The sequence below is a fragment of the Venturia canescens genome, chromosome 6 (assembly GCF_019457755.1).
Source record: "Venturia canescens isolate UGA chromosome 6, ASM1945775v1, whole genome shotgun sequence".
In the NCBI taxonomy this organism is placed as follows: Eukaryota; Metazoa; Arthropoda; class Insecta; order Hymenoptera; family Ichneumonidae; genus Venturia; species Venturia canescens.
Window position 1 is genome coordinate 9593452 of NC_057426.1, and position 23045 is coordinate 9616496.

The 23045-nt window shown below is 41.3% G+C and overlaps 6 protein-coding genes across 13 annotated transcripts; 3 read left to right on the forward strand and 3 right to left on the reverse strand.

Moving 5' to 3' along the window:
• The first annotated feature begins 426 nt into the window (after positions 1 to 426).
• fz4 (frizzled 4) lies at positions 427 to 9887 on the forward strand. Its single transcript, XM_043422666.1, has 6 exons — positions 427 to 1423; positions 1602 to 1845; positions 1966 to 2215; positions 2298 to 2544; positions 6673 to 6875; positions 7731 to 9887. Exons 1-6 carry the CDS (start codon positions 1215 to 1217, stop codon positions 8573 to 8575), a joined length of 1998 nt encoding a protein of 665 aa, XP_043278601.1. The 5' UTR covers positions 427 to 1214; the 3' UTR covers positions 8576 to 9887.
• Positions 6830 to 12801, reverse strand: LOC122412805 (recQ-mediated genome instability protein 1-like). 5 transcript variants are annotated; one of them, XM_043422672.1, is made up of 9 exons: positions 12456 to 12801; positions 12211 to 12354; positions 11831 to 12037; positions 11556 to 11716; positions 10490 to 11477; positions 10321 to 10416; positions 10107 to 10240; positions 7290 to 7466; positions 6830 to 6938 (listed from the first exon to the last, which is right to left on the reverse strand). In XM_043422672.1, the coding sequence occupies exons 1-7, from the start codon at positions 12570 to 12572 to the stop codon at positions 10130 to 10132; spliced, it is 1824 nt and encodes a 607-aa protein (XP_043278607.1). In that variant the 5' UTR covers positions 12573 to 12801; the 3' UTR covers positions 6830 to 6938; positions 7290 to 7466; positions 10107 to 10129. The 5 variants fall into 5 exon arrangements, with proteins under 5 accessions (XP_043278607.1, XP_043278609.1, XP_043278605.1 ...); XM_043422674.1 differs by having other exon boundaries at positions 6832 to 6938; positions 7325 to 7466; positions 11556 to 11713; XM_043422670.1 differs by having other exon boundaries at positions 6832 to 6938; positions 7325 to 7466.
• A 224-nt stretch (positions 12802 to 13025) lies between these two features.
• Grip75 (gamma-tubulin complex component 4) lies at positions 13026 to 15884 on the forward strand. 2 transcript variants are annotated; one of them, XM_043422669.1, is made up of 9 exons: positions 13026 to 13277; positions 13364 to 13529; positions 13635 to 13831; positions 13905 to 13999; positions 14079 to 14392; positions 14499 to 14999; positions 15070 to 15247; positions 15322 to 15544; positions 15617 to 15884. In XM_043422669.1, exons 1-9 carry the CDS (start codon positions 13209 to 13211, stop codon positions 15863 to 15865), a joined length of 1992 nt encoding a protein of 663 aa, XP_043278604.1. In that variant the 5' UTR covers positions 13026 to 13208; the 3' UTR covers positions 15866 to 15884. The 2 variants fall into 2 exon arrangements, with proteins under 2 accessions (XP_043278604.1, XP_043278603.1); XM_043422668.1 differs by having other exon boundaries at positions 13029 to 13277; positions 13632 to 13831.
• On the reverse strand, positions 15841 to 17627 carry LOC122412810 (osteoclast-stimulating factor 1-like). Its single transcript, XM_043422683.1, has 5 exons — positions 17495 to 17627; positions 17338 to 17384; positions 16689 to 16806; positions 16407 to 16618; positions 15841 to 16314 (listed from the first exon to the last, which is right to left on the reverse strand). The coding sequence occupies exons 1-5, from the start codon at positions 17586 to 17588 to the stop codon at positions 16081 to 16083; spliced, it is 705 nt and encodes a 234-aa protein (XP_043278618.1). The 5' UTR covers positions 17589 to 17627; the 3' UTR covers positions 15841 to 16080.
• Positions 17628 to 17737: 110 nt separating this feature from the next.
• On the forward strand, positions 17738 to 20075 carry LOC122412808 (uncharacterized). Of its 2 annotated transcripts, none has more exons than XM_043422679.1 (2): positions 17738 to 17867; positions 18243 to 20075. In XM_043422679.1, the coding sequence occupies exon 2, from the start codon at positions 18336 to 18338 to the stop codon at positions 19719 to 19721; it is 1386 nt and encodes a 461-aa protein (XP_043278614.1). In that variant the 5' UTR covers positions 17738 to 17867; positions 18243 to 18335; the 3' UTR covers positions 19722 to 20075. The 2 variants fall into 2 exon arrangements, with proteins under 2 accessions (XP_043278614.1, XP_043278613.1); XM_043422678.1 differs by having other exon boundaries at positions 17745 to 17883.
• On the reverse strand, positions 19779 to 22886 carry p47 (NSFL1 cofactor p47). 2 transcript variants are annotated; one of them, XM_043422680.1, is made up of 5 exons: positions 22567 to 22886; positions 21722 to 22244; positions 20899 to 21229; positions 20605 to 20808; positions 19779 to 20218 (listed from the first exon to the last, which is right to left on the reverse strand). In XM_043422680.1, exons 1-5 carry the CDS (start codon positions 22657 to 22659, stop codon positions 20086 to 20088), a joined length of 1284 nt encoding a protein of 427 aa, XP_043278615.1. In that variant the 5' UTR covers positions 22660 to 22886; the 3' UTR covers positions 19779 to 20085. The 2 variants fall into 2 exon arrangements, with proteins under 2 accessions (XP_043278615.1, XP_043278617.1); XM_043422682.1 differs by lacking the exon at positions 22567 to 22886 and adding an exon at positions 22399 to 22537.
• Between the last annotated feature and the right edge of the window lie 159 nt (positions 22887 to 23045).

The following is a 23045-nucleotide window of genomic DNA, read 5'->3' on the forward strand; positions in this document are numbered from 1 at the left end:
TTTACCCCCCACCCGCCAGCCCCGAAAAGTTTTATTAGAAGGAAATACAGACTCGGTGAGCCTCGTTATCCGGCCAGAAGACTACAGAACTGTCGATCTACCTGTTCCTTCTACCGAATCTCTCGGTGAGAACGATTTTTGAAATTTTTTCCCATTGCGAGTAGATAAAAAAGAAAAAATCTGGGAACACACCTCTGCCTATCGATATTTGTGAAGAAAAGCCTGTGAAGCGCTGCGTGGTGTACTTGACGAAACGAGACGCGATTCTCAACAAGCGCGACGAGGAAATAAAAAATAAAGTAAAGGGTGGTGGGGAGCAAAGAAGCCGGAGTAGACCGAGAGAAGCGATATGGTGGTGGTAAAAAAAAGTAGCTGGGGCAAATATCCCTGTTCTCTGACTAGATGTGGCGAGCGGAGCTCGGCGCTCGAGCCCGTGAGGGTCAGTAACACGCGGGACCTTCCAAACAACGGATCCGTTCTATTTCGCGCGCGTGCGCGCGCGTTTCTCTTTCACATTGTTACATTAACTAAAAGAATCTCTTCAACATGAAAAATAACAAATTTTCGTCAGATTGATAAAAAAAAAATAGTAATAACTCGTTGTTACGGTCTGGCGGATAATTGACGCGCCCATTAATTGTAACACAAGCACAAAGTGTGTTTGTTGAATTGCACAAAAAGACCGGAGAAAGTTTGTTAAGAATAAACATTTGCCGTTGTGTTGCATTCGGTCGCAGCTGGTCGGTGATTTCCTCTCGATCGTGTATTTTCTGGCTGCTGCATCTTGAAATAATACACATGTGTACGGCGAAGAAAGCGTAAAAAGTTGATTTACGATGAGTTCGGGGAAGCTGCAACAACGAGTCCCGTATGCAGCAGTAGCTTCGAGAGTCTCGATGTTGGACAATTCTGAAAGAAGCCTACGGCGACGACTCGTTTCGTATTATAATACTCGTTATTGTCGGTCTTTCGCTTCCTCGTTATCATTTCGCAAGCCAGAAAGGCACTCTTTTGGAAAAAAGCTGAATGATCTTGGCCGTCCTTGCTCCGCTATAAATGTGACGATGCGGTGTCGTACCAGCAACGCTTTATGAATGCTGACGACTATACAAAGATACCAGTGTGCTATTATTGCGAATATAAACAGGCACACGTAGCACGTGGGTTAGCTGTTTGCGAGCAAAGGAATGTTGGAATAAAACAAAAAGTTAAAAATGTGCTGGCTCCCGGTGTTTGTGGTAGTGTTGGTGGTGAGAAGTGCATGGTTGATTGTCGAAGGTGCCTGCGAACCAATCAGAATAGAGATGTGTCGAGGTCTCGGTTACAACGTTACGACAATGCCCAATTTGGTCGGTCACGAGATCCAAGGAGATGCGGATTTTACTCTCCAGACTTTTGGCCCGCTTATTCAGTACGGATGCAGGTAAAGCATATCGAAAAGTCAATTTATATCGAATTAGGTTTGAATCAATGATTTGGCCGGCTAAAAAACGCTATATGAAAAATAAAGCGAAACTAGAGCGGAGTAAAGCCAAACCAAGCAGGATTAAACGTGCTTGGTGCTGGAGGCAGCATACACGTGATATTTGTCCGTTTTTTAGTGCTCAACTGCACCTGTTCTTGTGCTCGGTTTACGCCCCAATGTGCACCGAAAAGGTGTCTTCACCGATCGGGCCTTGCCGAGGTTTGTGCGAACAAGTGCGAGCTCGTTGTTATCCGGTGCTTCAGGGCTTTGGCTTTCCCTGGCCGGCGGCTTTAAATTGTTCCAAATTTCCACCGGAGAACAATCATCAGCACATGTGTATGGAGGGGCCCGGAGAACCAGGGCCAGTCAATCCGATCCAGGTTCGTTTCTTGCCGCCTCTTTAGACGCTCCAAAAGCTCGATTCGATTCGAGTTTCCAATCGAATCCGAAATTTTGTTCCATTTCGATAACGACTGATGAGGAATTTGAACCCATTAAAGGCAATCGGCGGTGGAAATGGACCTTGGGGATGCTCTCTCTATGCGAAATCGGGACGATACATATTTCTCAATCGATCTGGAAGATGCGCCCCGGCCTGTGAGGCGGATATTCTCTGGTCGCAGCGAGATAAACGACTGACCGAGGCTTGGATGGTTGCGCTCGTTACTTTGTGTTTGATATCGGCTCTGGCTGGAATTTTCACTTTCCTCAGGCCCCGATACAATCAGCCAACTATCGTTAGCACCGGAGGTCAGTATACTTACTACTCTCCAATCATCTGGATTTATCTCAATTCCATTGAGTTATTTTAATTTATGCTTTCTTATAACAGAAAGCGCGATTGCCTGCGTAGCCTTCTGTCACGCAGCGGTTGGGATCGGCTTCGTGATTCGATTGGCAGCCGGCAGAATCGCTGTCGCGTGCACCTCCGCAGTGCCACTCCACTCTCCAGATCAAGTTGCTGTACTGGCCCAACAACAACAGCAACAGCAGTATCTCACTCAAGACGGTCTCGGAAATCCTTACTGTGCCGTGGTATTTCTTTTGCTCTATTACTTCGGAAACGCCGCCAGTGTTTGGTGAGTAGACATCAAATCAATCCAGCATGGGAAATGATCCAAAAACAAGCGTAAAATGTTACTGACACGCGCGATAACCGGATTCGATTGTTCACATTTTTTTACTTTCTCGTTTCTTGTTAACTAATAGAACAGGTACACGGTGAAGTTGCATTTTGCGTGGGCAATTGAGAGTGGAAAATTGATAAAACTAAGAAAGGGTAAAAAAGTAAAGCGCAAGTTCTTTACTGAAAAATCAGCGTTTCTTTCAAACCTACTTTCCCTTTTTCATCGGTGAGTCAATTAGTTTCTCACCCAACCAGGATAAATAAAATATCACAACAGTGGTGATAATAGGGGAGAAAAGAATTGGAGAAAAAAGTATTCCAGGATACAGAGACCCGTGAGAAATGCACGAAGGAATTCGAACAAAATAGCCGAACGAGGCAAGTAACTAAAACGAATATTCGTGATAAGCATTCGTCAATCCGCGTCTTCCTCTCTCGCTTTCCTCGTCTTTCGTTCTTATTGATTCCGTTGAAGATGCTTTCCGAAAGAGCTCGTTGCTCTGAAGCGAAGAATGGAATATATAAATACATAGAGATGTATATTATATGAGGCGGGGGCAGGGGAGGCAAGGAGGCTACGTTGCATTTCACAACGTACGATGCTGCTCGGTACAAAATGAGGATGGGGGAAGGCCGGGAAGGGCCCGGGCCTCGTCGAGATATGAAAAAGAGGCGGTTGGTTAGAGGGAGAGAGCAGTTGGAGGGGATAACAATCTGGCAACAGTGTTGTGAGGCTCCCCTCGTGTGCCGCTAACGAGACTCCGACTCCCATCCCGTGGATTCGTGAGGCCAACGGAGAAGACCTTCTCTCCGTTTCTTTCTCCTGCTCTCTCTCTCTCTCTTCTTCATCTTCTCAACTCCCTCTATTTTGCTCTCAGCCCGTGAGTTTGTTCGCCTCTTCTCATCTCCTTTACAATCTAACGGGTAGTCCCGGAACGAACTTTCATTATTATTTACTACGTGTGAGGGAAAGAGAGAGAGAGGAAAAGCCGAAGAGTAGTGATTTTTTATTCTCGCGAATATTCTTCGAACGGCGATAATAATATTCTCGATCGAACGCTACGATCAAATATTATTCGACGTCATATTTTCGCTTCATCCTCTTCCGAGAGGAGGAAGGAAGAAAGAACAGCGAGAGCAAAGAAGAGTATTTCCAAGAGATCGAATCACCCGCTGGATGCTGGAAATATCGTGTATTCGTATTATTATATATATGTATATATCTGGATGGCGATGTCTCGGGTCCGCGTCGCTCGTAACGTAGAGAGGCGTTGCGAGTTAGACGAGGAGAAAGGAGGAGGTGAGCCCCTCGTTTCTTGCTGGATAACCATGCAGAGTCAATGGCATTCCTTCTCTCCCGAAGCCCGATCGCAGCCGCTAAGAAAAAGAGGAACAAAAAGTCGGAGGTTCCCCGCGAGGTTCTGCCCGTTCTCCCGTACGCCCTAACTCCTCGCGTTATACCTATATCCCTCGCTGTGCCACGGCCCGCACACTATTCCCGAGACTACGCTAAACGAGTTTTAAGGAGAACGGATATATATAAAAGCAGCAGCGCTTTCCTAACACGCTTCTTTTCTCTCGCAATGCTCTCCCCGTTCTCGAGAGAAAGGGCTTTCGCAGGGAAGCGCTAGTCTCATTTTTTTATAAACTCGAGCATTTACCGGTAGCTTCAACTGATTTCTCGTATCAGTGTTCCGCAGGACGAACATTTAAATAAACTTTTCCGCACTATACTCGCATCTGGGGCAAATGTTCCACAATACGAATGTTATCAAATAATTCCAGTAATTCTCCAATTTCGTTCCCTGTCGAATTTGCTGCAATTCTTTGTTTTTCAAGCTGCACCGATACTTCGTGAAATAAAAATTTAGCGAAATACAAATTTTGTTTTCGTTCATTTCGTTGGACGTTGCAAACTTCAGCGTCGTTGTTATCTCACCGAAAATTCCGAGGAACGACCGACCGTACGCACTCGAAGACGCGAAACATTTTTGTCACGACACGATGGGTGACCTCAATAAATTCTACTTTTTACCGCATCAGCTTGCTCTGCGCTACTCTATTTTAAATTCGCCTGTCGATTATTTCCAAGTATCCGAGAAGTTATCATAATTACCTTCTCTTTTCCGACTTTGAATTAAAACGAAAAAAAATCTCGATGAGCCAGCTCCGTCACTAAAATGTTTCACTCGCTTTTCACCGTTGCAAATGATGATTCGTTCCTCCATCAATGCTGCTATGTACAGGAGTCAATATGCTGCTTTTAGCAAAATCCTGACCAGCGTTGAATTTCCTGGGGGGTCAGAAATGCGGAGGTTATTAGGCGTACGTCGGTATTGCAAAGTTCTTAGAGCTGTTCTTTTGTTTTCCCGTTTTTTATACAAACCAGACAGACCGTGCGATTGATCGCAAATGCGGGGAAAGATGCGGAGAAGCAGGAGACGAAGGGTGCTACAAGTTCGTCTTTCGCTTGGGTGTTGGGTCCATTGGTTGGGCTGGGTGGTCGTCGAGTCCGTACATCGTACAAGGCGATCATGGAGCGAGAGGGAGAGAAAGCGTAAGCCATAAGGAGATGTTGATTCCGATGCACAAGGAGAATAAGTCGGAAGAGAAGGGAGGAGGACCTCGCTACGTTGTTCGGTGAGCGAGAGGAGGAGGAACGAGGGACGTCGCGCATAACGACTCGCTAACTAACAAAACAAACACGAAATGACTGTACCGGTGTATCCCCGGCTGGCTCATCTCATCTCGCTGATTATATACCCCGGAGCTCTAGCCAAAGTCCCACCACTCATTCGCGATCGGCCTTTCCGCTCCTCGTTTCATATTTGCCTCCATCTCGTGTTGGCTCTCTCTCTCTCTCTCTCTCTCGCTCTCTCCTCCTTCGTTTCATCCCTTCATCAAACTTCTATTTTATCCAGCATTTCGAAAGAGAGGATCGTGCATCGCGTTATTCACCTGGAGCAAATAATAGCGAATCGAATATTAAAAAATTATAATTATTCTACATTCAGTTGAAACAAAATCGTTGTTCAATGACGACTTCATTTTTTTGACATCGCATTTTCGAAAATAAAGTTCGATCGTTCCAGTCCGCTGGAATGGCGAAGAGAAAAGACACACCTCGCCCGCGTGAATCTGCTTGCACTTTTGCCACGTCGAGGACAAGAGATGGCGCGTATTTCCTACCAGAAGGAGAATATTTGCTCAGGCTCTTCTAGGCAGTACCGGCATCGAAGATGTTATCGACAAGGTGAAACTTTCCTTGACCAACAGGAATAAATAGAAGAAGCAGCAGGAGGAGAAGAAGAAGAGCAAAGGCGATGGAGTACAAGAACGTCCATCAAGCCTGTTATGGCTGTTCGTGCCCGTAGGCGTTCTCCTCGGCCCCGAACCTCGTAAAACACGAAGCAATTTTCATAAGGGATACGTGCTCGTGTTCCCTTATTTTCTCTTTTCTCTCTTTCTCTCTCGGCAAGTCTGCGTGCAATCAATTATTATGTAAATAAGTGGTACGTCGATGCACGCGCATATACGCGCCCCTGCTTATCCATCGCCATTCCTCCGCAACCCCCCGCCCCCCGCCACTCGTATTTTCACAAGCTCAACAACACACCTCCGATTGCCTGGCCTCGTTGAGCTCGTGTTGCACCGAGGTTGTTACCGCACGGCAAATAATGCTCGAAATAAAATTTAAACATTCTCGGGCCATCCTTGTACACACGGAGGGGAAGGCAACAATGGTTTTTACAGCGATTCACGGTAAAAATCATGGAGATACAGTGCTTGAACATTTGCACGAGTTAGCAAAAATATTTATTCACCGGATGAGTTTTTTGCTGTGTCGATTTTGAAGAAATTAAGAAAAAATCGAAAAAGCAATAGGGGAAGACCGTCCCGAATTGAGAAATCGTAGTAAATGATCGTATTTCGAGGGCCTCGTTAAGAAAAACGAAGAAAGAAAAATAGTTATTCTAACGGGTTTTGTTACAAGTGTCTGTGAAGCAACGAAGCTCAAGATAATTCGAGCACTTGATATTTCATTTGAATAAATGAAAAAATGTGATGTCTATTTACGCAGGTGGGTCGTGTTGTCCGGCTGGTGGTGCATCGTCGCCCGAAAATGGAAGCGATCCTCGAGAAGTTCGAATCTTAAAGAGGACGGAGGTTTTGGACTTCAGCAAGGATTCGCAACGGTCGGGGCAGTCGCAGCCTGGGGATTTCCTGCGGCTCATACGATCGCTGTTCTCGTAACGAGGGACGTTGACGCGGACGAGTTAACCGGCAAGTTGTTCCGGATCATAATCAGCTCGAACGATCATTATTCCGGCTGCCACTTGGAATTATCTGAAAATTACATTTATTTTATTCGTTATGGATTGGGGAAACTCGAGTGTAGGATTGGAAATGAAATATACGGGGGTGCGAGGAGGCAAACGGTCCGAGACAAAAATAAAGGAATGCTTTTTTAAGACTGGAAAGAACGCGAATAAAGAACCAAGTGCGGGGGATGGTGGGGACGGGGTCCAGGAGCCGGGACAAACGAAAGGAGAGAAACGAAGGAGACAGTGATGACAAGCTGCAGAGCGAGTCTTCTCTCTCTCTCTCTCTCTCTCTCTCTCGCTCACGTGCTCCCTACGGGTACATATTTGCATTGAATACTCTCACGACCGTTTACGCTCGTCGGTAGGTAGTCACCACTAGCGACGAAGGTACACATATGCGTCTTGTACCTCCACCCTTCCACATCGACAACAAGCCTCCTATTAGAATGGGCCCTCTTTTCCTCTCCAAGACCTCGGAGAGAATATTTGCCGCGCACGGTAGCTCCACTCGAGGAGGAATCTTGGTGGTACGCCGATTCGGCTGTGGAATCTGTAAAATACAAAAAAAAATGTTTGCATATAGCTAAAAGTTTGCAACTCCCAAAAACTCGTTTGCTATGTAACGTGTCGTTGAATGAACCAAAAATACGAAAGAGCTGCTCGGCTTTTTTCATTAATTCGTATAGCCTCGATGTGATTTTGAAAAAAAATGCTAAATTCGTCTGATTGAGGAGGCGAGGATGACGCGATAGCGCTATAGCGATAGCGTTGATTGTTCATTAAAATAATGAAAAAAACATTATTACTCTTGCAGGAAGTTGTCTGGTGGGTCAGCAGAGTACGCGATCGTTATTGCTGCTGGTACTGGGTCCGCAATTGGTCTACCTCATTCTCGGTACGATGTTCATATTGATTGGGGCGACAGGACTTTTGCTGCACCGGGATTCGGATCCAGTGATGCCTGGCTTAATAGTGAATTCGAGTCAACACACGAATCCGCTCGTCAGAAACCGCGACGCTTCCAAGTCGCCGGCAGATATTTATAAACGGCAAAAATCATTGGTCACGAGGATCGGCGTTTTTGCCTGTTTTTACACGTTCGTTATGATCTGCCTGACGGGAACACTTTTGTACGAATGGTGGGGTCGCGATTCCTGGCTAAGAGCACCGGAACCCTCCTCCGGGCCGAAAGTCCCCTCGCGGCCGCTGCTACCATTTTTCATCTTCAGACTGATAGTTTCTCTGGGCGGAGGAGCTGTCGCTGCGGCCTGGATCTGGTGGCCAAAATTTTCGGATGTATGCAAAAAATTAACTACTTGCAACCAACCGCCTTACAAATGCCATCCGCACGCGGCGACACTTCCGGTTCTTCATTGCTACAGCAGCCCTGGCTCGACCAGCCCGACTAATCATCATCGTCAGCAGCTCCATCATCTGAGCCATTTCACCAACCAGCCTCAACAAACCTCGCCCGGATCCCATATCTCCCATCAACATCCGAGCGTGAAAAATTCCCAAATTACTCTTCCACAGGTTTCTCCGCCGCCTCCTCCTCCTCCTCCTCTTGCTCGCTCCCTTTCTGGACGGACTACTCCGCGGAAAAAACATAGCAGAAAGTACAGAAAGCAGTATCACAGTGGCAGCGAGACTCAGGTCTGACTCGATCTCGTGCATCTACTAATATTCCCTCGGTCTTGGGCTCTGCGTGTTTTATTTAGCACCGAAATAACAGTCCTGCCGAAGCTTTTTTGTATAGATTTTGTGTTTATTTTCAGCATACGTTCAAGACACCGTTATATATATTCATGTTCAAAAATCATAACTCACATCCGAGGTATGAGAAATCAAAGATTGCATACTTTTACGTGGGTTGTAGAGGGTAGTGTGAAATTCCGATTTTTTCTTTTGAGCAAGCAAAGAGAACTTTTGTTTCTCTTTGCTTGTCAGATTTTCCTACACTAACATTATTTTCTCTCGGATCTGCAGGCTTTCAACTCCTCAAGAGACTAGTGTTTTTTTTATTTTTCGAAAAATTGTACATTTGATGAAGTTTTTGCTCCTCTTTGAAGAAATTACGTTTTTTTTTCTAGTCAATTGCTTAATTTTGGGAAACTTATAACTTTCAATGATTTTTTTTAAATAATTCAATTCTATTCTCTAATTGTATTCGAATTTTTGAGTATTTACCGGAGAGTGTGACCTTTGAGCGTGAATATAGGGCAAGACTGCTGTTTCAAATTTATTACACTTGTAAATACAGCTCATCCGCGATGTACTTTTTTTTTCATAGAAAATTGAGTGCTCAAATCTAGGGCGGGTTCGTGACATCGAAATATTTGACAAAGACAATATTTGATTCGCACGAAGATACTTTTCCGTATTATTCCATTCTATTCGTTACTATTGTGTATATTGTACAAATATGGAAAAAGTTTTTCCGAGGATAACCGAACACGTGGTGCTTCGTTGTCAGAAATTCAAGTTTTCCGGCCCTCGGAGAAACACAATTTAAATAATTGCCTTGTGTATATTAGTTTTAAGCGTACCTTATTGTGTACAAACTCGCCGCTGATACTAAAACTAAGAACCGTCTTGCGATTGTCATTTTTTTCTAATACGCCTTTGTATATGTATTTCGATATAAAAATATTTATGTGTAAGAAAAACGAGTTTATTACCTGCTTTTATGTGACTAATTCAAACTTGAGAACTACTCAGCCGGTTTTAATACATTTTTCGCGTACAAATATAATATTTAAGATAAAAAACATTTCAATATATTTTGATTATTATTTGGTTCGAAAATCGGCAAACGAAAATGAATGACAAATATTTACGGCTCGTTTTATAAAGTGGAGAGATAGAGTTCGACTCGAAACAAAAAACTACGGACATTTTGACGCAGTTTCGATTGCGAAAATCGGGACTGATCCAGTGCTTTTTTACATAATAAATAAAGGGGATAAAACAAGTTTGCAATGTCAGTTATAAAATGATGAATGATGCATTCCCTTTTTTTTTCAAAACACGAGGACTTCATTTGGTAGAATTCAAAAGCGAAAATGATTTGAGAAAAATTTACTACGGTCATACTACATTCCGAGTAGTTTGGTTCGGTAGATGAAAAAATTATTCATTTTTATTTGTTAGCTGGGCTAATCGAGTGACTATTGCCGCATTTGAAGCTCACCTTCGTCGTAGCAAACCTTCTCATTAATCGTTGGGACCTCTTATTTTAATAACTTTTGGTTTCTGGTTAGGCTTCAATTCGATCTCCATGAAATCGTCGAGTTGCAATAATTGTTGTTCCGCGCTGCGAAAACGCTGGTAAGAAATATCGTCATATAATACTCAGAAATTCGTGAAATGAGAAGAATCGGAAAACGCAATTTGACTGCGCTCACCTGTCGTAAATAGGCCTCTATATTGGGATCCGTTTTTCTTAATTTCCTCTTTTTCGAAAATTCCTCGACGCTAAAGCCCAGCATGGATTCAAGAACCTAAAAAAGACATGAGACTCGAGTGGATTTTCTTTGTATTCCATCCGAATGGTTGTGTACCGGAAAAATGTACCTCCGATGAAAAAGTAGTATCTATACTTCCGGTACTGTCCGTTATCGTTGCATTCCATTGCCAGAATAGGCCATTTTTTGAGAGACTACCGCGTTTTGTAACTTTGCCCTTAATAATTTTGTGGACGACATCATTATCCATAACCTTTGTGGCCAGTACACTGGCTATGGAATTAGCCGTGTTGTTAGCTGTGGATTGTGATTGAGTTGATGATTCTACGCCTTGCGTTATCCAATCTGTAATTTTTTTATTGTTCCCCGAATTTTTGGTGGTTTGGGGACAGCGCATTTTTTCTGCAGGTGTATCTACCATGGGAGGGGATAAAACAGAAGAAGTTCTTTTGTTCGCTGTTGTTTCAGTAGGTTTCATTGGCAAAGTATCGATCGAATCAAATTGTCCAGTCGAGGACGTTGAAATACTTTGATTTTCGATATTGATTTTCAATCCGGAGAGTCTTTTCGTTGGGCAGTCGTCCGTTTTCGTGTCGATCGTCGAACTTGGTTTGACTTGTGCCAAGTTTTTATTCGTCGTTGGCACAAGTTCATTTCTGGAAGTGGCCTCGATTTTCTTAGGTTTTGCAGTGAGATCGGAGTCCACTTCTTTAGATTGTTTGGTCGAAAAATTCGAACTCGATGCTGTAACGCTACTGCCATACTTCTGTGGGATTGGATCCAAACTGAAGTTTGCATCCTCGTCGAAAATAACATCGTCGATTTCATCGAACAAAAGATCCGATTCGGTTCTAGAAACTGGAGCGGATTGCAGCACAGGAGGTTTCTCAAATCTCATTGAACCAGGCCCATGTTTATTTTGTTGGGGGTCTGCCGGAGGTAGAGCATGATTTTCAACCCTACATTCGTCAGCCTCTATTATTGCTATATCGTCGATATCAATGTCAAAATCATCATTCAATAATGCAGTGTGTTCCACTGCACGAGTGGTCGCTTCTTCATGATCTTTATAAGGATCTGGATTCTCTGGCAAATTCCTGACACATAAGAAAAAAAATATAAATTGTTAATACTTTGATTGACAACAAGAAAGTCAAAGTAAATGGATTGCTTACAGAGCTCTAGCTAAAATATTTTCAGGAGCATTGGGTACTAGCAGGTCGGCTACCTCTCCACCAATTTCATCCACATTTGTTTCATCTAGCATAATTACTCCCCGTCTACAGGCGACAGGACCTTTGATTAATAACTTGTAGCCAGGCAACAGACTGTCCTGCTATGCATATCAGCAACATTGTTTGTTATTAATAAACACATCTTATTCTCATTTTGAAAAATTTAGAGTTAAAGTTTTTCTGTACCGCTATAAAACTTTAAATGTTTTACTAACGTTAAGAAATCTAATCGGCTTGTATTCAATAGCAACCACATCTTGAGATCCATCTGTTAGAAGAAAATATAACATCCTTTTTTTCTTTGGCTCCCAATTAGCTTGTGTGTGTTCAGCCTCTGTTACTTTGATATTGTCATCCGATATAGAGCGAATTTTTTGAATCTGCTTATACTTTGACTCGGATATGTCATATACTTTCTCCATCTAGAAAAAAATAGTGAGCTCTTCATATTTTGCCATCATAAATGCGCATTGTTTATTAATTGTTACAATCTCTTTGATATGTTCTATTGCTTTGGACGCAGAAACCTTTTGACATTCTCATGAAATGTCAGACAGCTGACTCGGGAAGAATAATTATGAAATGAATAATGCACCTGAAGGACGAAACGGCCTTGCAGGGTTGTAGATTTTTCGTTTGCCAAATTTGCAGGCAAACATGGTTTTTCGGTACTAATTTCACGAAAATCACTCAATTGCCATTGCGCTATCACGAATTCCAGGACTTCTGCGACCGTTGCCTGATACAGGTAAATGTTTAGTTGGATTAATCATGTTTAACAAAACGGTCCGCGAACAATTTTATTTTATATAAACCGGTTGAAGAATAAATCATTTTTACATTGTGATGCTCGCTCAGATAATATTCGACACAATCTCTGAACCATGTGTTGTTTGTTCGGTAACATTTTGCATTAAATCTTTTCTCAACTTCTCGAATAAGATTATCATTATTCATCCTTTTCACCGTAATTTTTTTATGAATAGTAGATACGTTTTTGAATGAAGGAATAAATAAAAAACAAACACACAATACACAAGTGCGAAAAAGCGCTTTAACTTCTCAATCTCTATTCTCGTCTGTGCGCATGTGCACATTTTCTTGCAGCGTTCCCGCCAATAATGTTTTTAGTTTGTTCCGCGTCCACAATCCACAGAGCCACAGAGTCCACAGGTCCACAGTCACATTAGTCACAGTGACACGAAAACATCAGGAATCGAGAGTAGTCAAGAATTTTCCTTTATTGTTGCGGTACAGACCATTGCTGTTGCAATTACGATGTAGTCGATTAGTCGTTTTAAAATAAAAAAATTCAAATATTTTATTAATTTCATATTTCATTCGCGTGTCGATGAGAACTTTTTGAATGATTTTTGCCCTGGCGCTGGCAGCAACGCGCCCGCGAGTTCCGCCAGCCCTAGCGCAGGGGCGTCCAAAACGTGTCCAAAACATCAAAACAATCAAAAATAAAATTGTTATTGTCAACAGCTGATTTATCATCGTCGATGAGCTTGAATGAAAACGAGCTGAAGAATATTTATCCCTTATTATTTATGAAACAACGAAAAGCAGGTAGCGTGTGTTCCTCGAATCATGCTGCACGAAATACTCTTGTCTCTGTGGGGTTGTTCTACGAGTCTAGAGCGTATAGTTGAAAACGAGGTTAGTCATACAATCGTTCATGTTATGCCAGCATCGTACATTCTTCGTTTAATTCATGAGATAAAATATGTTTATTGGAACTGCAGTCGACAGATTTTGATAAATATTTGCACCCTGGTGAAAAGATACTTGTGAAAAAGATTCTCCAAATTGTAAGCGAGTTCAACAATATTGCTACTTTCATTAAAAAGTACACCTGTTTGAGCAAGGATGATGGGAACGATGATTCCAAGGCGAGTACTCGCGAGAGTGGTAAGTATCAATCGAATCACATAATCTAGCGTAAAGTAAAGAACTCGATGATGCGAATAAAAATCTTGAATTTAATAAATGATCGACCGTATCGTTTGACAGAAGAATCTCTTGCTCGTACTGGATTATATCTGAGAGCATTGTGTGATGGCATGGATTACTCGTTGGCAACATTTCGCGAGGAAATAGTAGAATTGGAAAACATTGTACTCAAAGATGCTTACACTCCACTGACCTTGATACTTTGTAGGATTGAGAAATATCTGTCACTATTTTCTGTCCTAAATTCCATTATTCGAGAAGTAAGCCCTAATTTGAAAGCTTTGAATTACCATCGTTGTTAAAAAAATCACTGGCTCTGCTTATTTATCACAGATTGAATGTTTCCATTTGCACGGCTGTATGCTTCTCGAATGTCTTCATCGGTACAAACATTCTGGTATACCGGAGATCAAAACTGCCATTGAAAAGTACGTAATTCGACAGATTTTTGTTGTTCCTAATTTCTATTCTACTTTCACTTGAGACTACTTCCCTACTGGATTTTAGGATAAATCATTGCGTTCAGGCTGTATTTTACAAGCATTTGACAAGTTGGCTGTTGTATGGCCACCTGGAGGATGTCTACAAAGAATTTTTCATTCAAGAAACAAGAATCAATGATTCTGACAACACGAGTGGAGATAATTCTGGCGTTTATACAAAAGCAGCTAGTAAAATAAAGAGCAAAAATGACATGTGGGATTTTCGTGTGCAAATTGATGCGGTACCGTCGTACATCTCACCCTCGTTGGCCTCTAAAATCTTGACGATAGGACAGACCGTTATAATGTTTGGCAACGATCCACGAAGCGTGAAAAACGGTAAAAGCTTTTTAAGTGACTGATCGATTGATAAACAATTACAAAGACGATGAGAAGTAAAATGAAGGGAAAAAATGAGAGCTTTTCGCGAATTAATTGCCTGCAGATGTCGCGGTGAAAAGCAACATGAAAAATCCCATATGGGGAGAACGGGAGTACGAATATTTTCAAAAACTACAAAGTCTTCAAGCGAAAGCGACTTTCGATACGATCGATCTGGAGAGAACAGTCGATGAGCTTAAGAGCTGCGTTACCGAGCTTCTGTGGCGAGTCGCGGTCGAGGAAGCTCAACTTTTCCAGCAACTCCGGTCGATCAAGGATTTTTATCTTCTTGGAAGGGGCGATCTCTATTTGGAGTTTATAAAGCTGACCAGTCATATTCTAAACAAAGCACCGACCAGTCACACCTCGCGCGACGTTAATCTTGCCTTCCAAATGGCTATGAGAAAGACGAATTTGAACGAGGAGGCCGCTGCAGACTCTTTTCTGTTTTCAGTACCGGTTAATGAGAAACAGACTACTCAAGACGGTCACGTTGAACAGAGCGGCAGCGATACCATCACTTCAGGCTCGAAAAATTCACAAAACGAACACAAAGACCCGATTGGTAAGCGGAGAATCAACACACTTAAAATTCGGTGTCTATCGTTACGATTGACGAAAAAAAATCATTCCAGAACAACGGGGCTGGGGTCTGATTATCCTCAATTACAAGATCGTTTGGCCACTGCAATTGCTTTTCAGCCCAGGGGCATTCAACGACTACAACATTCTATTTCGTTTTTTGTTACGAGTAAAAAAGACGCAAATTGATCTATCGCGACTCTGGACTGATCAGATGCGATTAAAAAACGTGTAAGTAGGGAAAAAATGGAGCTGGGTGGAGGAAGAAAAAATAGATGATGTTGACATTATTTTTTCATGTGTAGGGAAATTGGCGTCACTCAATTGCGAAATAATCTCATATTTATCATCGATAACCTACAGTATTATTTGCAAGTCGATGTTCTGGAGAGCCAATATACGATTATGGAAAACAGCATTAAAAATACCCGGAACTTTGAGCACGTTCAAAAGGCTCACTCTATTTTTTTGGCGAATGTTATGTCACAAACTTTTTTGTCCGGAGGCAAAACGGATCGAAAAAATTCGGTATATTCAACTTTTTCCAATATTTCATTCATTACCAAATTACAACTTTTGTTAATAAATAAAACAAAACAGGTCAACAAACTGATCGCTCTGGTGCTTCGGCTGTGCGATGACTTTATTCTTCAAGCTTCTATTTGGGAAATAACGAGTCTTTTGGCGAGCGAGAAGGAAGAATTGAAAACTTTGACTGACACTCTCGACGGTTTGATGGATTGGTTGATCAAAACCCTCAATACTGTCAGGGCTCAACCGAGCGGAGAACATTTGGCCCAGTTGTTACTGCGTCTTGATTTCAATCGATGGTTTAGCACCAAAGTTTAATAAATATTTTTTTCCCACACCTCCAAGACGATATAATTACGCGTAATAATGATTTATCTTAACGTGAGATCGATTATTAGTCGTCGAAAAACTATCTTTTAACTTTTTCAATATATACTTGACCTATGTCGGAATACGTTTGAATCTCGTCGGAAAATCGAAGCTCTGCAACTCACAGCCGTTGGATTGAATGATGAAAACTATCAAAGACATCATCAGTCACTTTCGTCGTTGTAATCGTCTATGTTGTATCCATGATTCGCGAAATTATTGTGTTTCCTATACATCTGTATGGTATTTTTGATGGGATAATCGCTGGCCAATTCCTCGGCCAAAAGTCGATCATTGTTCCAGAGAGTAGGATCAGCACCAGCTTGTAACAGTAATTCGACGACTTCGAGATATCCGTGATTGGCAGCGACGTGAAGTGGAGTATCACCCATTTTATTCTTTAAGTTATGAATTCATCAAATAGACCAAATTACAGAAGCGAGAAAAAATTGAGTTGTACGTATCAGGATTTGAAACTGTTTTGGCCAACCTGAGCATCCAGCGGAGGATTTCGCTGGCTTAAAAGCTCCCTGACGCAGTCAATGTGGCCTGTTCGTGATGCCCAGTACAATGCTGTATTCCCAGCTGTATCTAAACCTGTTGAAGACACCCCTTCGCTCAGGCATTCCTTCAAGTAGGAAATATTACCTCGTCTGGCTGCCTCGTGGAGCGGCATCTCAATTTCTTCTGTCTGTTCTTCCACTAGAACCGGCAATTGTTTCCTTCATTCCTTTGTTGACAATTAGTTTTTATTCATCTATTTATTTCTTACCATAATTGGCTGGAACAAGGCCTTGGTTCGATCTTGACTTGGCTCTCCACCAATTTGGATCTGTTTCATGTTCCTGGACATACAACAGCTGACCTTCTTCAAATGACAGTTCATCGGCCTGTAACCCAGTTTTTATAATCCAGTTGTCATTTTTTTCTATTAGCCCAGTTTCATCTTGACTATATAGGTGAGTCACAGACGCGCGCTCCGCGCACGTCATCTTCTTGCATAGCGTAATTTTTTATTTATTTTTACGCGGATTAATAATTCAACTCATTAAAAACTATTGAAAGAGTGTCCAATTCGAAGAATTTTCGAGAAATCGAGTCGAGCGCAAAACGGTATCGATAAAATGTCAAAGATGGCTTGAATTCCAAGCTGTCATTTTGACAGGACGAGTGAACGTTGTTTTTCCCGAATGAATTTAGCGCCACAATGATCGTTAAGAACCAATCGGAATCGCGGAAAAGCAATGACAATGAACAGCTATTCATGCGTCACAACCTTACTTTATAAAAAGGGATACACAAATATTTTATTTAAATCTCACATTCGTTCCTTTTAATTGTTTCATTTTTTCTATAATGATTTATTATTTCATTCCCCCATGAATATTTTTTTGCATTGAATAACAAGTAGAAATACTCACATTTCGAGCGGTGTATTTGTAAAGTGCTCTCACTACTTTGACTTTTCCTGTAGGAGAGGGAGATAAAAAAAATGAGGGATTTTAGGTGATTATATGAAGAAATGAAGTAGTGTTTTTGAATGACCGTCAACATTGAGAATTTCACGATTCTATTTACCTGGTCTGGAAACTGGTTTCGGAGGCTGAACTTGACGATGCTGCAGCAAGTCTTCCGTCGGTTCGCTCCCTCCTGGACTTATTTTGGCCGCCATTGCGGGAACTTCATATAATAATACGATAATACTGATCGCTGATCGACTCTTCGCGCTTCTATATACACAATAGGAGTATAGTCGTGTTCGCGAGTGTACGACAACGGCACTCACTGCAAAAAACCTGCTTTTTTGTTGTTTTACCGCGAAAAATTATTCCAACCTTGCCTCGTAGCTGCTATATATTGAACGGAATTTTTTGCACCGAAAATGGACATTTCAGGCAACTAGATTGCCGATGTTTTGGAAAACCACTGACGCTCGCTCTGCCAGCAGGAGGTATGTCATTTGCATGGTATGTATTCGATCGATGGATTTTCATATTTACAATGTTTACATATATAATGAATCGTAGCGTGTGTGCGTTGCGCATGCACTACACTAGCAGATTGTAAATATGTGTATAAATACTTTTATCAAATATGACATTTTCAAAACGAAAGAATGTGGAAGTAGCAAAATGTATTTAATGCCAACAAAATTAGCGTGGACGCGGTCGCGTTTCTTGAGTTTTCATGCTATCACTAAATTATTATCGATACGAAAAAATTCATTATATCTTTTATGATAAATAATCATCGAGAAATGAAAAATGAACAAAAACATCTGATCGTCATAACCTCAATACTCTCACTCTTTGTGTTTTTGTTTCAGGATGTGCGTTTGGTCGGTTGAAGAAAGTGAGACAAAATCATCTTGAAGTGTTCTGGGTTTGCACTCATTAATACTAAAATAATATCACCAAATATGCGTAAGTGGTATCAAGCATGTTTGGCGACAATCGCATTACTGAGTCTTGGCGCGTTGGTCGTTTATAGACACGAGTACAATAAACTTCGATATGTTCTCGAGGTACTGAATTATTTTGGTAATCGAGATGGTGCACGTTGCAATGAGACTTGGACAACGATGAATGAGGGAAATCTGCAGCATCATGACAGCAGTGAAAATTTTGCTGAGCCAATTCCCTCATGGCAAAGATTAACCAACGAAATTTACGTGTATTCCGCTTATCGAACAAATGTCGGAAAAGTTAAGGCAGTGAGCATAGCAAAATTTAGGCAATTTCCTTCGTTGATACTTTCTTGCGATATTTTGTACCTTGAAAATGATCAAATTGGGTATCTTCCTGGAAAATTGTCATATGAATCAATTGATTTATCGGCTGGGGAAAAAATTGTTGCACAAAAAGACAGATACAGCAATAATACATACAAGGCTCTCAACTTGGTTTGTAATTTCAAAGAGAATGAGCCGTATAAGATTATAACCGCAGTCAAATTTTCAACAAATAGCCATGTTAGTCCAGGAAGGGCAAAAAATAATGGAATGACAATAATGCTGCCAGTGAGAGAATCAAAAATTCGAACAGACGACACCAAGGATACCAGCAGCATAAATAATGAGATGATTGCTGGTGTGTGTGTCGCTTCCTTCGATTTAAATCCTGTGATTTCCAGAGATATAGCAGATTTTATAACTTTTCATACGTTCCTTGGTATCGATCGATTCATTGTTTACGATTTCGGTGGTACAGCTCCCAAATTCACTGACCTAACGGAATGGCCAATGTCAAAAAGTTCTGGTGTTCCATTGATGTCGAGGCTTGCAACTTACACAACATTGCCATGGAATTTCCCGTTTAGCAAAGTTCCCCCCGACGTTGTTCGAAGCATTGTACATACAGATTGTCTCTATCGTACTCGTAGGAAAGTCGACATCATTGTGACACTGACCTGGGACGAATACATTGTCTCCAAATATCATTCTACAATAGCCAAATTATTCTCAGATTTTGAGAAAACCGATTTTGTCGCTAATCGTTATAAGATATCGACGAATAATTTATGCATCGATCAGACCGACGATACCCCAAAAATATATACGTACGAAAAATTCATGGATATCGATCCTATTTTTATTTATCGCCAATTAAAAAATAGCCATTTGAAAGAATCGATCGAAACTAATATAACAACGCGAGATCCGAGTCCCGAACTTATAGTTATTAATAGATACGAAGATAATTGCGATCGCAACAGTAAAAATAAAAAGGCGGAGTTCCGAGCCGCTTCTCTCGATGATTACGTTGGAAAGTTTTCAAAATTGTTAATAAACTCGACGTCGCTCTAATAAATAATAATTTACACTCTGGATATTATTTGCGAAAGAAGATTCAATGTCTGATAATTCCTTGCAATTTTTATGTGTATTTTCTAGATAGAACAATTCTTATACAAGAGTATAAAATAAGAATAAATAGATCATCAAAGTGCCAGAGTATCGCGTCGTGCACACTTTTGCGGTGTGTTGGCGTGACGAAATAATTGCTTTGTCTCTCCGCGACTGTGCAATTGCGAAAACTTTTATACGATTTTTGGTATGTAAATTTATTGCGATATCGGAGCAGCGATGAGTTGAATTGCCGATAAGCATGAGGAGATGATGTACGAAAATCATAATAATAAATCAACATTCATTTGTTTAGTCGTAAGAATTATTTGAGACGTTGCATTATGGCCGAATTCTGCAAACCCGCGTGTTCGATTGTTTCCTCTTCACTGGCTAACTCTCGGCTGGGATAGGTCGTCAACAGAGTAAATTCTTGCAGCGAGTATTGAGGCCTCATCCTGAATATGATAAGATTGTTCAGAAAAAAAATAGCACAAAAGTGTAAAGATATGCCTAATAGGACTAATGAATCAGATAAAAAATATCAAAGGCCAACGACACCTCTGGAGTGCAGTGAAATGTCTTGTTCCAGTAAATAAAATTTATAATGAATCTTTCGTCAAAATGTGTACAAAAAATGAGAATTATTTTTAAAATGTGGAATAGTACAAGAAAATGAAGTTAGTTGCGTCGGCCTACGACAATTGCATGATCTTTTTCGAAACTTGTGAGCAAAATGTGCGACAGTTGCATGACAACCGTTCGGAAAAATTTAAAAGAAAAAAGTATAGTTTGATGTATTCGAAAGATGCCAATTTCAACAGCACTGAATATGAAAGGATACGTTGTAATGAATCTCCTGACGTCTCCGACGGTGTGACTCGTATTAAATTCTTGTCGGATGTTGTTGCCATCGGCTAGACGAATTTGAATACTCGTAACGGGTCTCGAAGAATCAACATTGAGCATACTTCTAGCTTGAGACTCATTGGCCGCTTGATCAGCGGGATCGGTCGGCATTGTCATGCCCACGGTCGCCGGTGAAGGACTGAAATCGTTTAGAAAACCTTTTTTTGTAGTATGGAAATACGGGTACGTATTAGATTGTTTTAATCGGTGAATTTGCTTCTGTGCCAACCTTCCGAGCTTGTGTCCTCTGCCTGTAAACGCCTTGACCTTTGGTTTCGACGGCACGTACTCCTCATGGCGATGGTCCTCCATGTCGAGGCGGACTTCGGCGCCTTGCACCTCCTCCCGAATTTCCTGGGGTATTTCACCGCGCTTTATCGCTGCTAGGAATTCCCGATTTTCCGGTTCGCTGTACGATCTGATCTCACGATCGTTTATGGTAAATCCATCTCTCCATAGTTTCAGCATTATCACACCAGCGGTATTGCGTCGCAGACCTGATCCTCCTGTGCCAGACTCAGAACCCGGACTTCGTGTCGATGACGATTCTCCACTAACAACTGCAGAAGTTTATATCATAAAAGTTTCTGACAATGCGATCCTCGCAAGCCTGGACTAATTTTTCGAAGTCAAAAATCCCTGACAACAATGAGTATTTCGGCATTTTTTCACTCTTTCCGTTTTTACATAAAAAATTTTTTCCAACGAATTCTTATATGCAATTTCTTTGATCAGATTTTTGCAAAATATTTCATAGGTTCATTTTTTTCTGGAAAATTGCACTTTTTATGAGAATATCTCCGAAATTAAAAAAAAAAAAAAAAATTCATAAGAATCGAAATAATCGTGATTATTTGAATTATAAGATTATTTTGCATCAAAGTCAAAATTGTCAATGATTTCTGCAAACGAATTTTCCATTTTTTTTTACATAAGAAGTGACCAGACATCTGCTGATGACAAGCAGGTGAAATAAAGTTCCGGATCAAATTGGCCCACGGTAACAGTGACAGAACAGTGGCAGAATCATGAAAGATGTTATTAGTACAAACCTTCGGTGTCACTATTTGTTTGACCGAGTTTGTACCCAGTTCCGCCAAACGTATTGGGCCGATTACGATGTTGTCCTGCTGGACGATCTTCTGAAACAGCAATGGCTTGTCCTTGGCAAGATTTGAACATTTCATTAATTATGTCCTTTTTCTTGCTTGGTCCCAATACTTGCTGACCACTGTGCTTCGAACCACCGGCATAAAATGCTTGGCCTTCTTCATCGGAGCTGCTTTCTTTGTTTTGTAACCGATCTATTGTACCAAAGTGTACGTTTGATCTGGGTTTTGAATCTGCACTACTTTTTTTATCTTTTGGTCGGGAACATGCTCCTGTGTTCTCTTTTGCCAGAGTTGTTCCCACAGTAATTGAACTTTTGCCCATCTCTTCTTCCTCGCTGCTTTGTTTTCCTTCTTTTTTTCCTGTCCCATCAGGATCAACAGCTGTAGCAGCCGCAGCTGCACTTGCCAATTCATCCAGGGCAGGCGATGGCTCGTTGCATTCAAAAAAATTGGCAAGAGCAACCTTTTTGGAAGAAATTAACATCAGCGCGATATAAATGACAATAATAATAAGTTTTCGCTAGATTGCTTATTCATTTGTTTCGATCACTTCGGTTCGTCGAGAATGTTCCGCCGAAAATTTCTCAACTTATTCCTAGCTATTGATATTGACATACCAGTTAATAATGACCAAAGATTTTGTTTTTTTTCAGTCCTTGCGATTAGTATGAAAAATGAATCGCGTCATTTTCATTAAGACCGATTGACGATTCATTAAATTGATGAAATAAGTAGTTTTTGAGGTTATGTCGAATGATCCGGCAATTTGTAAAACGCATTCTCACCTGAAGGTCCCAGTTGGCCGCGTCAAGGTGAAATCTAGCTCTTTCGTTATCTACTCCAGTCACTTCGCTAAAATAAGACAGCAAGTCTTCCATTATTATATCGAGTGGTTTTATCAAAATTTCTCCAACTCTTCCTCGGTCGTGTATAATTTTATTTTAATTTGTCCTGTGTCCTGTGCTTCACGTTTTGTTCTGGCACTGGCAAGCTGGCGGATACAACTGATACGAATACGTCAACGGTGCGCGATAGACGAGAAGAAAGGAGACAAAATTTTCATGTATTAGCTTTGAATTGATGTGAAGTTATAGAATGTAGTAAGTGATGTAGTCATCTAGCACGATAGCAGGCAGCAGCGTGCTTGTGGCGAATGTGTAAAGCAATGCACTCGAATCGAAACAGCTTGGAAAACCAACTTTTTGTAGTGGTCAATTTCGAAAGTTGTTAAATTGCACCACTGTACTCAGTTGATTCTACAGAT

Excerpts from the sequence above, each read along its gene's own strand:
- fz4 (XM_043422666.1), top strand. The coding sequence starts at position 1,215 with ATGTGCTGGCTCCCGGTGTTTGTGGTAGTGTTGGTGGTGAGAAGTGCA. Across the intron at positions 1,846-1,965 it reads GGCCAGTCAATCCGATCCAG|GCAATCGGCGGTGGAAATGG; the intron begins GTTCGTTTCTTG and ends AACCCATTAAAG. Across the intron at positions 2,545-6,672 it reads GGAAACGCCGCCAGTGTTTG|GTGGGTCGTGTTGTCCGGCT; the intron begins GTGAGTAGACAT and ends CTATTTACGCAG.
- LOC122412805 (XM_043422672.1), bottom strand. The coding sequence starts at position 12,572 with ATGAATAATGATAATCTTATTCGAGAAGTTGAGAAAAGATTTAATGCA. Across the intron at positions 12,355-12,455 it reads ATCTGAGCGAGCATCACAAT|GCAACGGTCGCAGAAGTCCT; the intron begins GTAAAAATGATT and ends TACCTGTATCAG. Across the intron at positions 12,038-12,210 it reads AAGGCCGTTTCGTCCTTCAG|ATGGAGAAAGTATATGACAT; the intron begins GTGCATTATTCA and ends ATTTTTTTCTAG.
- Grip75 (XM_043422668.1), top strand. The coding sequence starts at position 13,209 with ATGCTGCACGAAATACTCTTGTCTCTGTGGGGTTGTTCTACGAGTCTA. Across the intron at positions 14,393-14,498 it reads TCCACGAAGCGTGAAAAACG|ATGTCGCGGTGAAAAGCAAC; the intron begins GTAAAAGCTTTT and ends AATTGCCTGCAG. Across the intron at positions 15,000-15,069 it reads CGAACACAAAGACCCGATTG|AACAACGGGGCTGGGGTCTG; the intron begins GTAAGCGGAGAA and ends AAATCATTCCAG.
- LOC122412810 (XM_043422683.1), bottom strand. The coding sequence starts at position 17,588 with ATGGCGGCCAAAATAAGTCCAGGAGGGAGCGAACCGACGGAAGACTTG. Across the intron at positions 17,385-17,494 it reads GAAACCAGTTTCCAGACCAG|GAAAAGTCAAAGTAGTGAGA; the intron begins GTAAATAGAATC and ends CCTCTCCTACAG. Across the intron at positions 16,619-16,688 it reads CCTTGTTCCAGCCAATTATG|TGGAAGAACAGACAGAAGAA; the intron begins GTAAGAAATAAA and ends TGCCGGTTCTAG.
- LOC122412808 (XM_043422679.1), top strand. The coding sequence starts at position 18,336 with ATGCGTAAGTGGTATCAAGCATGTTTGGCGACAATCGCATTACTGAGT.
- p47 (XM_043422680.1), bottom strand. The coding sequence starts at position 22,659 with ATGGAAGACTTGCTGTCTTATTTTAGCGAAGTGACTGGAGTAGATAAC. Across the intron at positions 20,809-20,898 it reads AGAGGACACAAGCTCGGAAG|TCCTTCACCGGCGACCGTGG; the intron begins GTTGGCACAGAA and ends AAACGATTTCAG. Across the intron at positions 20,219-20,604 it reads GTCAGGAGATTCATTACAAC|GATGAGGCCTCAATACTCGC; the intron begins GTATCCTTTCAT and ends TATCATATTCAG.